General features: G+C 32.7%; 1 protein-coding gene across 1 annotated transcript; it reads left to right on the forward strand.

Moving 5' to 3' along the window:
- Nucleotides 1-4,541: 4,541 nt before the first annotated feature.
- Nucleotides 4,542-15,512, forward strand: LOC143046303 (E3 ubiquitin-protein ligase ZNF598-like). Its single transcript, XM_076219407.1, has 6 exons — nt 4,542-4,893; nt 6,507-6,749; nt 8,380-8,591; nt 10,266-10,501; nt 11,028-11,154; nt 13,018-15,512. Exons 1-6 carry the CDS (start codon nt 4,735-4,737, stop codon nt 14,999-15,001), a joined length of 2,961 nt encoding a protein of 986 aa, XP_076075522.1. The 5' UTR covers nt 4,542-4,734; the 3' UTR covers nt 15,002-15,512.
- The last annotated feature ends 417 nt before the right edge of the window (nt 15,513-15,929 follow it).

Here is a 15,929-nt window from a genome sequence, read left to right on the forward strand (position 1 = left end):
ATTTTTTTTTTCTTCAAAATGTGCCATTTCAGGGGAGATAACTCTTTTAGTACAAAATTTATACTGGGCTAAAAGGGAAATTTTTTATTTTTACTTGTAGCAAGAAAACAAGTTCGGTGACACCATGTTTTCTTTTTATTTTCTTAAAACATATTATGAAACCTTTCTTCTCACAATTTATTTCAAAATTCTATCTCATAGAATTTTTTTTATGCACACTAATGTGTTTTTCATGAACAAACTAACCAAATTTTGGCAATTTTTAACGCCTCATAGCTTGAAAAATAGCACGATGACCCATACTTTTTATTAAATTTTTGAAAAGAGCATAGTAAAATCTTCATTTTGGCAAATTATAAAAAAATTCTGTCTCAAAAAATATATACTTGTGATCTACCTTAAGAACTTTGCTGATAACTGATGTGAGGGACACTGGCCGGTAATATGATGTATAGGTTCAAAACAAAACTTGACCTGTTTGCCAATTGCAATAACACAGTAAATGTATCCATTAATGGCCAACAAATTAATGAAAGTCAATGTGAAAAAGTCCTTGGTATTCTAATTGACGCCACTCTTTCTTAGAATGATAAAATTAATCGTATAATCAAACTAGAGGCTCTAAAGAGCCTGTGTCGCTCACCTTGGTCTATGTGCATATTAAACAAAGGACACAGATTGATTCATGACAATATTGTGTTTTGAGGAGGTGATGTGTTTGTTGAAATAACTTACTGAACACTCTTGCTAATAACAATATATCTATCTATAATGCACTTTGCCCAGTAGTTATAGGGAACACATTTTGTAAAAATTTACCAAAATTTACAAAATTTATGAAATGATTGCTGAACATTATTGCTGTTTTAAGTTTATCTCTATTTATAATAATATTCAAGATAATAACCAAAAACGGCAGAATTTCCTTAAAATGACCAATTCAGGGGCGGCAACCAAACAACCGGTTGTCCTATTCATTTGAAAATTCCAGGGCAGATAGATCTTGACTTGATAAACAGTTATACCCTGTCAGATTTGCTCTATATGCTTTCAGAGTTATAAGCCAAAATGTACATTTTACCCTTATGTTCTATTTTTAGCAATGGCGGCCATCTTGGTTGGCTGGACGGGTCATCATCGGACACATTTTTTTTAACAAGCTACCCCAATGATGATTGTGGCCAAGTTTGGTTAAATTTGGCCCAGTAGTTTCAAAGGAGAAGATTTTTGTAAAAAAATAATTAAGAAAAAATGGTAAAATTGACTATAAAGCGCAATAACTCCTTAAGGGGTCAAATGACCATTTTAGGTCATGTTGACTTATTTGTAGATCTTACCATGGAAGTAATATTGAATATAACTTCCATGATCTTACTTTGCTGAACATTATTGCTGTTTATTATCTATAATATGTAATATGGGGACGAAGTCCCCACTTACGGTAGAAAAATCAATAAAAAAAAAATCAAAAATTTCGGGAAAATTTCCGGAATTTGTCATTCTACTAGTGAGGGTAGCGTATCAGAACATCGGATTTTAATGAGATTGAACTCAAAGGGTGCTATAAACAGTTTCGTATAAAAAAAAACTAGGGGTTATTCCCCGACAAAAAATAGACATGGAGAGAAGTTCCTTTTTATCAACATAATTGGTGAAAAAGTATCATGTTTTGTATTTGGTTGTAAAAATATGTTAATTAACTTCAATTAAAGCAGGTTGAATGATTAAAATAATTAAAAAAATTAGATTAAATATACATGTTTTGAGGGGAGATATTCGAGGTAATAACCAAAAACGTCAAAATTTTCTTAAAATTACCAACTAAGGGGCAGCAACCCATCAACCGGTTGTCTGATTCATATGAAAATTTCAGAGCAGTTAGATCTTGACTTAATAAACAATGTGACTCCCAAGTCAGATTTGCTTTAAATGCAATTGGTTTCAGAGTTATAAGCCAAACTGACATTTTACCCCTATGTTCTATTTTAAGCTATGGTGGCCATCTTGGTTGGCTGGCTGGGTCATCGGACAGATTTTTTTTACCTAGATACCCCAATGGTGATTGTGGCCAAGTTTGGTTGAATTTGGCCCAGTAGTTTATATGTTGTTCAGTATTGGGAAACTGTAACAAGATTTTAGTTGACAGTTGACTAAAATTGCAAAAAAGGGCAGCTAGAATTATTCTTAACGAACCTGACAATATTCGTAACCATCTATTGACTGTGACTATTTAATAATTCCGGAATTATTCCAATTACTAAGATAACGTAACCAGTCCTTGGAGTTGTTGACGGTTTTTGCTACCGGCTGTAAACTATTGCTTTCCTTCTACCCAAGCGGCGAGTCTGAGTGTTAAACCATGTGTGTGTTTTTATGATGACATCTTGGATGGAATGTAATTGTCACTAAGTGAATGTGTTGTTGTTTTTTTTTAAAGATAAACATATTCATTCTCCGCTTTCAGTATTTATGTCTGGTTTGTTAAACTGCATTTTTAACGATAATAAAAAGACTACAAAAAACTCTAGACCACAGAAAATGAATTGCTGTAATTTCAATGGGTCATTTCCATGTAATTTTAAGGGGTGATTCAATGTAATTTTAATAGCACAGAAATTAACAACTATAGGTCACCGTACGGCCTTCAACAATGACCAAAACTCATACCGCATAGTCAGCTATTAAAAGCCCCGAAATGACAATGTAAAACAATTCAAACGAGAAAACTAACGGCCTTATTTATGTACAAAAAATGAACGAAAAACAAGTATGTAACACATATACACAAACGACAACCACTGAATTACAGGCTCCTAATAGAAGACAGACACATAGATACATAATGTGGCGGGGTCAAACATGTTAGCGGGACCCCAACCCTCCCTCTTACCTGGGACAGTGGTATAACAATACATAAGAACGAACTATAAAATCAGTTGAAAAAGGTTTAACTCATCAGATAGACAAAAAACAAGTGGACGTGGCCGGGTACCTGTACATCCCAACATAAAAAAAAACCTACTAGGTACAGATCTGAGAGTACTCGCAGTTAACTGACAGCTAGTTCAAAGCCCAAGACGGTTATACATTCTCAAATAGATAGAGAGATTTCTAAATACGCTTGGAAGGTTAATGTCTTTCTAATCAAGTATACTCTTTCAATATTTAATAATTGTCACTCGTGCAAGTTGGCACTACCGATACAAAAATAATCTTTTCAAGTTAAATTGAAATCAAGAAAATGGTCGCATGTTATCGACAAAGACTATCATTCGTTTGTTTGGATCAAAATCTAACTACTATAGCAAAAACAAAACATCAAAACATTCTTTAAAAATATGGAGAATAAAAACGTTGTCCATTAGTGTTATCAATATTTTATCGTGAAAAACAGTCGTTAATGATTTTATCAACCCAAAAGGCACTGTCTGAGGCACAAATCAAAATCAACAAACATTAGATAAATTTTATACAAAACACCGATCACAGAGTACTCCCAGATACTGAAAACAAGTTTTTAAAAAGCCAAGTACAACTAATAAATGACAGACGGTATCAATCATTACGCATCCTACGGATTTAGGTTAACGGACTTCATAAAAAGTCTGAGAAATACATGACATTGTGCAATGCCAAAATACATGTATATAAAAACGTAAACAGATGGATGTGAACATGGTGAATCATGGTAACTCATAGCTGCACAGATATAGCAAAAAAATATTCGTATTTTTTGGGAAAACAAAACCAATAATAATACAAAAACTAAAAGAAAAACTATATTTCATTTTTTTTTTCAACAATGTTAAATTGATTATCTTTAAGAATAAATTTCTTCTTAGATGGTATGATCTGTTGTGTTTATTTGTTATTTTATAATATTTATAATATGTTTTACGTATTCATGGTTTTGATGTTCTTCAACTCCAGATTAGGACTGAGTACTCCAAAGGCGAAAAATATAGTTCAATGGTTTCACTTTTTAAGTATTTAACTGCACACATACTCTTATATTACTGTTATTTTACTTTTAACAATGGATGAAGAGATTCCTATTACCAATTTTGTTTAGGGTGAACAATTTAAAACTTGGGATGTGTTTGAAACAAACCTGAAACAATACCAAGACACAAAATTCACACAGTTATACAAACGCAGTTCTAAAAAAATATACATCAAAAGCAAAGTTTGCTAACTGTGAACTTAAATACTGGGAACTTCTGTATACATGTATCGATGGAGGACGTAAGTTCGGTCATCAAAAATATGTAGGACTTAAACCGCTTTAAAAACCACTAACTGGATAAATATGTAGAAACAAAATTTAATGTATGTAATATTATCTTTAAATTAAGGACCGTGTACGGGATACGAGACATAATTTAAATTATAATTTTCTAAAGAACAGAAAATATGTTATTTACAAATATATAAGATTAAAGTTGTTGAAAACTTCATTTTCCGTTCCAATAATGAAGTTATTCACTTTTAATGTTTAAATAAAACATAAAATAAAAAAGACCACAGAAACTGATGACGTAGTAAGATATTGCACAATCAAACCGAAAGCTGGGTCACTGCTTCTATTTTTGGTTATCAATTTTCTATAAAAGACTTTACAAGTTGCACAACCCTATTAGTATACACAACTTAGATTTGGTCAGAATCGAAAGAGAAACTTAATTAGTTTAACTTTAATCTAGTAACATCACCTGATTGTCAAACTTTGAAGAAATGGAGTCCCGTATGTCCTCCTGTCCTGTTTGCCACGAGGGCATCGATGTGTTTGCTGTTGGTTGCTGTGATCATGTCATCTGCTATAAGTGCTCATGTCGAATGCGTGTACTCTGTGAACAGTTCTATTGTCCTATATGTCGTACAGATCTACCACAGGTTAGTCTCCCTAAAATTCAAATCAACCAGATGGTGAAGGCCTTCAAGGGTGAGATTTCATTTTGACATTTACATAATATCAAGTTAAAATGTGTGACACAGCCACAGGCCCTGGGTTAGTGGGTCTATTTCTTTTTTTTGTGTGATAATGACTTTTTTTATTACATATTTGTGTACTTTTACATTCATATTGTATATAATGCGTTCTCTCACTAGCCATGATGACAGTACTCGGTAGACATGGTCTCAAGATACTTGCCATGCTTGTGTACAAAAATGTACCTCTATTGTGGGTCTCATTGGGGTCTAAGCGTGACATGTGAGAGTCAAGTTATTGTGTCGTGAAAACGGGAAATGAGGTCTAGCGGGACCCGGGAAATGACAAAAAAAAATGAGAATTGCTTTCGTACATAGTGTAAGCAGGATACGGGAATCCAACAAAACAGTAAGCGGGATCCGGGATCGGAACCCCCCAATGAGACCCCCTCTATTCCTTATTTTCTAATATCAGAAAAGAGGGAGAGCATGCATGTACTTATGAGATTGTATGGATAGGAATAAGTATGTTTTAAATTTTCAGTTAGATACAAAAAAATGTAGATAGCTGTAAGTCAACTTGTACCATAAAAAAACATGTATCATGTCAAGTGGGTCCAAGTGGGTCTCATTGGGCCTAAATTAAAATATTGTTTGTTTCCCCAATCCCGACCCTGCAAAGCCAGGTGTGGGTAGGTAGGTAGGTAGGGAAATAATTTTATTTTTCCAAAAAGCTTGAACATTATTGGACGGTCCGGCAAGCCTAAAAATCCCAAATGAACAAAATAATAAATATTATATTTTACTTAGTTTTGACAATAAAATTTTATGAGTAGCACCAATTTTGCAGGGTCGGTCGGGATTGGGGAAACAAACAATATTTTATTTTAGGCCTTGGGGTCTAAGCAAGACGCAGGATTGCCGATTTTTTGTAAGCCTGACACGTCAAATTATTGTGCCGTGAAAATAGGAAATAAATTCTAGCGGGACACAGGAAATTACAAAAAAAATGAGAATTGCTTATGTACACAACAGTATAGTGTAAGGGGATACGGGAATCTGACAAAACAGTAAGCAGGTTCTGGGATCACAACCCTCAATGAGACCCCCTGTCAACACTTACCACTGAAAATGTGTACTATTATTAACTTCTACTACTTTAATCTTGTGCCATTACAAATATACAATATATATATATGAATTGCTATCGACTTTTTTAATCATGTTAATTATTAGTATCATAGACCTCTAAATGAGGTAAACTTATATTGAATTGTTTGTTATCTTTGCATTTATACTTTCTATTACCACACTTGTTAATAAATTAAATTCCTTTAATTGTGTGATTCTGTGTTTAGTGAACATGATTAGCTGTTGTCTGCTCTATGGTCGGGTTGTTGTCACTTTGACACATTCCCCATTTCCATTCTCAATTTTATGATCAATTGTACATCTTTTAACCAATGATAAGTGTTATATTATTTAACATCTTGGAATTCATTGAATATACATGTATAAATTGGTGCAGAAAGCATGATTCAAATGTACAATGTGCTTAATTTTATTTTATATTGTAGGTTTATCTGATCAAGGAAGCCTTAAAGTTTAGTGAGATTCCTAGATATGGATATATTCCAAATAGGAGGAACAAGATCTTTTTCCAAAATGAGGATATTAAACACTCCTTTGATAATATTCTGGAGAATCGCTGTCAGATCTGTGCCCATGCCAGGCCTGAAAGATCCTTCAAAGATTTACAGAATCATTTGAGAAAACAACACACTTTGTTCTATTGTAACCTTTGTGTGGATCATTTAACGGTAAACATTTACAAATTTTGAAACTTAAGACAACTATCTACTTTTAGTCCTATAAGATAGATAAGATAAGAATTTTAATCTAATCAAGAACCCGTACAGTCAGGGGTACTACTTGTACAAGTTATTTTTAATAACTTAAAGAAGTAATAAAAATATACGTATATAAGTAAATTTGTAGACTACTTATACAAGTGAATTTTATTTACTTGTATAGGTAAAAAGAAATATTGGCTGAGTTATGTCCCTTAGACATTCAGATTTTTTTACTTGTATAAGTAAAAAAGTCATCCTATCTTCTTTTATCATGTTTATTGTATTCTTAGGATTTCTTTCATTGCTCTTGCATAATTTTAAGTTATCTGCCCTTTGCAGATGTCTTTACTAATCATTTAAGTGTAATTTCATGGGCAATGAAAATCCCATTTGTCTCTGTTATCTTCAGAACACTGCTCATTTACAAGCCACCAAGGAGCATTTTTTGAAGGCCTTGCGCAAATACTTAAGATCTTTGCGCTATCAGTTTCTTTGTTGAATTAATGAGATGAAACATTGAAGTCTAATTAAAAAATATGAGCAAACCTGGGAAAAATCATTAAAGCCCTGATTTTACATCTCAAAACTTGAGAATTTTTGTAGGATTATAAGAAAAATTTACTTATACAAGTAACTTTTTCAGAAAATTAAAGGGAGATTATTTAAACATTATTAATTAACTTATATGTGTATATTTTTTTTAATTCTTCAAGTAAATAAAAATAACTTGTACAAGTAGTACCCCTGACTGCCATATGGCATAAAGGGCATCATTATACAATAGTATTATGCACGATATGATTGGAAAAAGTGCTGTAAGAAAGGAGCGGTAATAGAATAGTCAATATGACAACTATCCACAAGAGTCCAAATGATGTGGATGTAAGCAACTAATAAGTATGGCCTTCCACAATGAGCAAAACCAATACCGCCATACTATATGACTATAGTCTTCCATAAAAAGCCCTGATATAAGATTTCTGTACAAACAAACATTGGTGTAAAAAATACCATTAAAATCTACATAACACTTGTCATGCTTAATATACATTGTAGATAAAATGTGCACAAATTTCTTTTATTTAGGAGATAACTGTATTGTATTTTAAGCTCCGACCGCATCAATTTGGGGGATTTGATGGTCGCTAATTAAGTTTACTGGCGATGCCTTAGCGGAGACAGTAAACAGGTATTTGCGACCATCAAATCCCCAATTGATGCCGTCGGAGCTTAAAATACAATATTGTTATCTCTATTCTAATGAAACTGACAGAAAACAACGTTAAAACATGTATTTAAAATCTGTCATATGCCGTCTGGGCTTGCGCGTACGTCCCATAGCATCAATTGTCAATTGATGCCATGTAAAAAAGTGACGTTATCCAATCAAAATGAACGTTACAAACGGTGTTGCATTAGAATGATAGATTGATACATATTCATGATATTGTCTAGGTTCTATTAGTTTTACAGTTACTTTTCATATGTTCACAGAATATTGTAATCAACATCTGTTCAGGTTAGTGCTAATCATATAAACGATCCAAATCTCTGTTTTAATTTAATTTTTGAACAGTATTTGTATTCTCTATTTCAGTTATTGCCATCTGAGAGAAAATTTTATAATCGTCAAGATTTAGCCACTCATCGTCGTCAAGGAGATAAAGATGATAAATCTTATAAAGGTCATCCAAATTGTGAATTTTGTGATGAAAGATACTTTGATAAAGATGAGTTGTATAGACATTTACGTAAAGATCATTATTTCTGTCACTTTTGTGACCCAGAGGGATGTAGTGAATTTTATAAGTAAGTCAAACATTATTTTGTATTCGCTTGTAATTTGTTCAAAAGTTTCTAAATTTTAGAATGTGTCTAGTTCACACATACCCAATTACCTTATAAAACATGCATATATAGCTATAGTGTTCCCTGCAGATATTTCATATAGCATCCTGCAGTCAGGGATATAACTCTATAGGGTTATTTCAGAAAAATAACATATAAAAAAGAAGATGTGGTATGATTGCCAATGAGACAACTATCCACAAAAGACCAAAATGACACAGACATTAACAACTATAGGTCACCGTACGGCCTTTAACCATGAGCAAATCCCATACCGCATATATAGTCAGCTATAATAGGCCCCAATAAGACAATGTAAAACAATTTAAACGAGAAAACTAACGGCCTCATTTATGTAAAAAAATGAACGAAAAACAAATATGTAACACATAAACAAACGACAACCACTGAATTACAGGCTTCTGACTTGGGACAGGCACATACATAAATAATGTGGCGGGGTACATTTGTTATTGTGGACTAAAAAGTCAAAAAACTATGATAACATATGTATGTTACATGTTTCAAAGAGACAATATTCATCATTAGTTTAGTAAAAATGTATAAAAGTTCTATTGATATTACTTTTGTCTTTATGTATACTTAACTATTGAAAGATCTAACAATTTATAGTTTGCCCATTTGGCATATATAGTACACCTATATGTTATTACAGAAAAATATGCCTGTAATAACTAAAGGGTGTTATCACAGCTTCTCTATATAACTTCAAAGCATTTGCTCAGACATACATCATGCTTAATTACAATGTATTTTAATTTACTGTAAGAAATAATGACCAGAGCATGTAATGAGGTTCTGTGCAAGTTTCTCAGTAATTCCCAAGTGTCTTATATAATAAGTTAAATTCTTTTAATAACTAAGCCTTGTTATCACAGCTAAGTTTATCCCTTTATAGCCTTGTCTCATTGATTTACCATGGTTAATCAAAAATGTATTAATTTAATTAAAAAATTAGTTTTCAAGACTATGCATTTAGTTTCTGCGCAAAGTCTCAAGAGTTCCCTAGAGCCCACTGTAAATGAAATAATTTTACAAATAACGAACATATGTTATTACAGATTAAGAAAATTTAAGGAATAAAGAGTAAACAACTCATGAAAGTATCTGTAATAACACACGCAAGTTATTTTCTGTAATAACCCTATAGAGTTATATCTCTGACTGTCCTGGCAACAACAACTGTAATAACACACGCAAGTTATTTTCTGTAATAACCCTATAGAGTTATATCTCTGACTGTCCTGGCAACAACAACTGTAATAACACACGCAAGTTATTTTCTGTAGTAACCCTATAGAGTTATATCTCTGACTGTCCTGGCAACAACAACTGTAATAACACACGCAAGTTATTTTCTGTAATAACCCTATAGAGTTATATCTCTGACTGTCCTGGCAACAACAACTGTAATAACACACGCAAGTTATTTTCTGTAATAACCCTATAGAGTTATATCTCTGACTGTCCTGGCAACAACAACAAAATATACTTGAAGCTTTGTAATTGTTATGTTGCAGAGAAAAAAACAACTTTTCTTTTTGAAGTGGATTAACAATGATTAACTGAACCTTTGACCGTTGACCTTTATATGTTTATTAACTGTCATTTCAGTGACTATCAATCGTTGAGGAATCATTTTGGAGAGAAGCATTATTTATGTCAGGAAGGAGATTGTGCTGGTGTGGAGGTGCGTTTGACTCATGCTTTCCGTTCCAAGATAGATTTCCAGGCTCATACATCAGCAGAACATGCTGATAACTTAACCAAAGCCCAGGCTAAACAGCTACGTACTATAGACATAGATTATCAGTTACCTAGGAGAGAAACTCAGAGAAGGAGAGACAGGGGTAAGTCATCAACACATCAATTATTATAATGAGGATAGATTGACAACATGTTCGAGTGTTTAAGGCATTTACATTCTTCAAACGTTATATTATGCTCTCTAACATGTCTAACAAATTTTAGTATCATTTAATTGATGATTTCTTTAAACTGATTATAAGATTTGTTATAATGTGTAAAACTTATAAATTTAATTATTACTGAGCTATTTGTTATTTGGTAAACTTTTAACAGAACTGTCATCACATTCATTAAAACTGTTAATTTAATTCTTCTTAGTAATAATTCTTTTACAAGTTTACAAAATCACAAATACCAATCTCTTTTTGTTAGTTGTCAATATTCACAATAATAAATACTTGATTTGAATTAATATGATTACACAGAAAACACATAGATTTTTTGGTCAGGGTTGTCTCTTTCACATATTCCCCATTTTATTCTCAATCTTATTTATTGTATAATTTTTTTATGACACCTAATTGTATATTGTTAATACCAACTGACATTTTATGTTGTAAATTTTAGGTGGTGTAAATACTGGTGATTATGAAGATGTTCGACCTGTACAGACACAAGTATTCCATAATAATAGAGGCTCCAGGGGAAGACAAAGATATGAGGAACCTAGAGGGTATAGGAGAGGAAACTTCAGGTAATAAACACATGTAAATAACAGGTAGATGTATAACCTAGAGGGTATAGGAGAGGAAACTTCAGGTAATAAACACATGTAAATAACAGGTAGATGTATAACCTAGAGGGTATAGGAGAGGAAACTTCAGGTAATAAACACATGTAAAATACAGGTAGATATAACCTAGAGGGTATAGGAGAGGAAACTTCAGGTAATAAACACATGTAAATAACAGGTAGATATAACCTAGAGGGTATAGGAGAGGAAACTTCAGGTAATAAACACATGTAAAATACAGGTAGATATAACCTAGAGGGTATAGGAGAGGAAACTTCAGGTAATAAACACATGTAAATAACAGGTAGATATAACCTAGAGGGTATAGGAGAGGAAACTTCAGGTAATAAACACATGTAAATAACAGGTAGATATATAACCTAGATGGTATAGGAGAGGAAACTTCAGGTAATAAACACATGTAAATAACAGGTAGATATAACCTAGAGGGTATAGGAGAGGAAACTTCAGGTAATAAACACATGTAAATAACAGGTAGATATAACCTAGAGGGTATAGGAGAGGAAACTTCAGGTAATAAACACATGTAAAATACAGGTAGATATAACCTAGAGGGTATAGGAGAGGAAACTTCAGGTAATAAACACATGTAAATAACAGGTAGATATAACCTAGAGGGTATAGGAGAGGAAACTTCAGGTAATAAACACATGTAAATAACAGGTAGATATAACCTAGAGGGTATAGGAGAGGAAACTTCAGGTAATAAACACATGTAAATAACAGGTAGATATAACCTAGAGGATATAGGAGAGGAAACTTCAGGTAATAAACTCATGTAAATAACAGGTAGATATAACCTAGAGGATATAGGAGAGGAAACTTCAGGTAATAAACTCATGTAAATAACAGGTAGATATATAACCTAGAGGGTATAGGAGAGGAAACTTCAGGTAATAAACACATGTAAATAACAGGTAGATATAACCTAGAGGGTATAGGAGAGGAAACTTCAGGTAATAAACACATGTAAATAACAGGTAGATATAACCTAGAGGGTATAGGAGAGGAAACTTCAGGTAATAAACTCATGTAAATAACAGGTAGATATATAACCTAGAGGGTATAGGAGAGGAAACTTCAGGTAATAAACACATGTAAATAACAGGTAGATATAAAGTAGAAAACAATACACAAAACAATTAAGACAACAAATACTTTGTCAATACAAACTAATCAAAATGTAGAGTGAAACTAACCCCAAAAAAATGAATTTGAACACATTTTCAATTAAAACAGAAGTTTGGAATATATTATTTTTCTTAGGAAGTTTTGAGGAATCAATTCTTACAGCCTTACATAAAAGTTTTGGGCTTTTTTGGTGTGTAGTATATACATGATATATATACATTAATGCTTTTCTGACTAATTTTTAACCAAAGTATCTTGAAAAAGTATATAAACTTTACATTTCTCCAGTTGCATGCAAAATATTGTCCCATAGATTGCACTAGATGTACCTGGTTCCTCAATTAGCAGGGAAATGATAAGTATATGACAGCATCTTAAAACACAGTTATGTTTTCATTCTACTATCAGTTAGATTTTAGTGAGGTTTAATTACATTTTAGTGAGGTTTAATTAGATTTTAGTGAGGTTTAATAAGATTTTAGTGAGGTTTAATAAGATTTTAGTGAGGTTTAATTAGATTGAGGTTTAATAAGATTTTAGTGAGGTTTAATAAGATTTTAGTGTTTAATAAGATTTTAGTGAGGTTTAATAAGATTTTAGTGTTTAATAAGATTTTAGTGAGGTTTAATAAGATTTTAGTGAGGTTTAATCAGATTTTATTCTTTTTAACAGTGAAGAAGATGTACAGAAAGCTATTCATGCTTCTTTAGATGTCATGAAAGAAAAAGAAAAAGTAGAAGAACAACCAGAAAAGGAAGAAGAAGAAGAAGTGAAAGTTTTACGTAATGCCAAGAACTTCCCTGTTCTAGGTAACAATGATTTACGTGTAGACTCACCTGATGATTCAGATCATAAGGATTCTGATTCCGAGGCTTTAGACTTCTCTATGGCACAACAAATAGCACTGAAAAACAAAAGATCTGTACAAGTTGGTAGACTTATATCAGAAGAATTCCCCTCCTTGTCTGGAGAATCATCTACCAAAGATAAAACTGCTGAGACATTAGAAAAGAAACCGGCAATTGTTAAAACATCAAAACCAGAACCTATTGTTAAATCACAACCTGTTTCTAAATCTGTATCAAAACCTGTGTCTAAGTTTACAGTTTCTAAAGGACTGGTGGTGGATGATTTTCCTGGACTGCCCACTAAATCATCCAGTATCAACAGTGCTTTAGGTTCAGCTAAATGGGTTCCTAAACAGACTACCAAAGAAACAAAACAAGCTGCTGCCATGCCTGTACAAGTTACAATGAATGTCTCCGCTAATAACCAAAAATCGTCAAAAAACAAAACAAAATCATCTAATAAGGCATTCCAAGATGAAAAAGACTTTCCATCTTTAGGAGGACAGCCTACGTCAACAAGTGCATCAAATATGAACTGGTTACAAAAATCTGCTAAAGGGAAGAGTAAGCCTATACAAGAAAGAAAACCTATCGACTGGTTTGATGCTGATAATGACTTTGATTTTAGTATTGAAAATGTAACAAAACTATCTAAACCTATTCTAACTGATGATAAAAATTATAATACTAGTGATTCTAAAAAGAAAAAGAAGAAGAAAGACAAATCTAAACCGTCCGATAATGATATTATTAATGATTCAAAGCCTAAAGGTGGTTCCAGTTTAGATAGTATTGCAAGTAGTCTATTTAGTACTAAAGGAGTAACACACAAGGAACCAGTCAAAGTTGAAAGTCCAAAGGTTGTCAGAAAAGAAGAAAGTGATAGGTCACCAAGTCCTGAAAATTTCAAAATAGTTCACAAGAAAGTGAAAACTGCAGATATTCCTGAAGATAACAATAAATTTTCAATACTCAGCAACGAAACTGAAATAAAGCCCTTTGTTGAGAGCAAGCCAAGGTTTGTACCAAAACAGAATGATAAAAATCTTAAATTGGATGATTTCCCAACACTGGGATCAAGTAATCAGTCTAAAGCACCACCACCAGGATTTACCAAACCTCTGCCATCAAACAGCAGTGTGCCATCAGTAAAGCCACCAGGATTTGATAATGTCTCTTCCTCTAAGAGACCTCCCCCTGGCTTTGCTATGCCTACATCCTCGCAAAAGAATGGTCATTCGACATCAGAGGAAAAGTCCTGCACTTTTACATTGAAAAATATCATGCCGATGATGACCGAAATGAGCAACTTTGATTATGTGGCTCCGGAGAATTCTAAAGTAAGAAATCAGAAACTGATTGGCGATATTAGGTTACATTTAGGAGAAGACATTGAGAACTTTGATCAGTTTAAAACTGTGTCTGCATCATTCCGGCAAGGAACAACAGATGCTACTGAGTATTACAAACAGTGTGAACAGTTAATAGGGAAGGACAATTTTGACATTATTTTCCCTGAACTTCTAGTCCTCCTACCAGACATAAACAAGCAACAAGAACTTTTAACCACCTACAAATCTATTCAGGAGAAAAACAAAAGTGGTCATGTGATCAGGATTTCTGGTAAGAGTGCCGATGCTCCATGGAAACAAACATCAAACTTTCAGACATGTCCGACATGTCGACAGGTGCTCCTCTCCTCAGATTACACGGATCACACGTCTATACACGGTAGTGCCCCAGACTTCCCCTCTCTAGGGGACGGAGGTGGAGGACATTGTCTAAGGTCATGGGTCAAAGGGAAATGAATTGTGTTACCCTGGTGTGTAGAAAAACAGTTAACCCACATTGTTTTATGTATTAAATTTGTATAACAATAGTTTTAGGGCAAATTTTAGAATAATATGGTTGTCACATTATCGAAGCTTCAAGAGATTGTTTGGTTTGTAAATTGTTAAAATAATATCATCACCTTATGTTTGTTTATAAGTTTTCATTCCTGATGTCCTTATAAAAACCAATGTTGTTATACAAATGGTCAATCAGGGTACTAGAGTTATGTCCCCTTGAAAAGATTTAAAAAGAGATTTGGATGATAATCCCTAAATATATGCATGCACTGTTTTTGGAATGTTGCTCTTTTGCCTATAGAAATATTTTTTCATGTCTTTTATAATTTGTGTTACTCATACTATTTATGCCCTTATTTAAAACCATTTTGTTTATGATCATGTTGTTAATGAGATTTGCCTTCTCAAAGGTGTATAATTCAATTATTGGGTCTGCCTTATCATGTTTAGTAAAACAGAATGAAGTTTGGTTTTGATTTTTTTTTTCAAATTGAACATATTCATTTTTGTCATTCAAAAGTTTTTCAAACTAAATATTTTATTTCAATAGCTTTCAATCATGTTTGTCAATTAAGAAGACTTGAAAAAAAACAAGCTTAAAATTATTAAAAGACAACATAGATATTTTTCCCATTGAATCATAATGAACTGCATGAGCTGATCATGCGACCAATAATACCAGGTAGCTTATAATACATATTTGTACTTCATTGTTGTACTGATAAATTTAAACAAGATGTACAATGTATTATTATGTAAAAATTAGAAAACATCATGAACATCAATGAACATCACAAACCTACAATTCTTTGAAGAAGCTTGATAAAGCTAATAATAAATCTTAATCAGAATCTGGAGTTGCTGTGAATTATTATATGACCACATA

This window comes from Mytilus galloprovincialis, chromosome 9 (assembly GCF_965363235.1).
Source record: "Mytilus galloprovincialis chromosome 9, xbMytGall1.hap1.1, whole genome shotgun sequence".
NCBI classification, from domain to species: domain Eukaryota; kingdom Metazoa; phylum Mollusca; class Bivalvia; order Mytilida; family Mytilidae; genus Mytilus; species Mytilus galloprovincialis.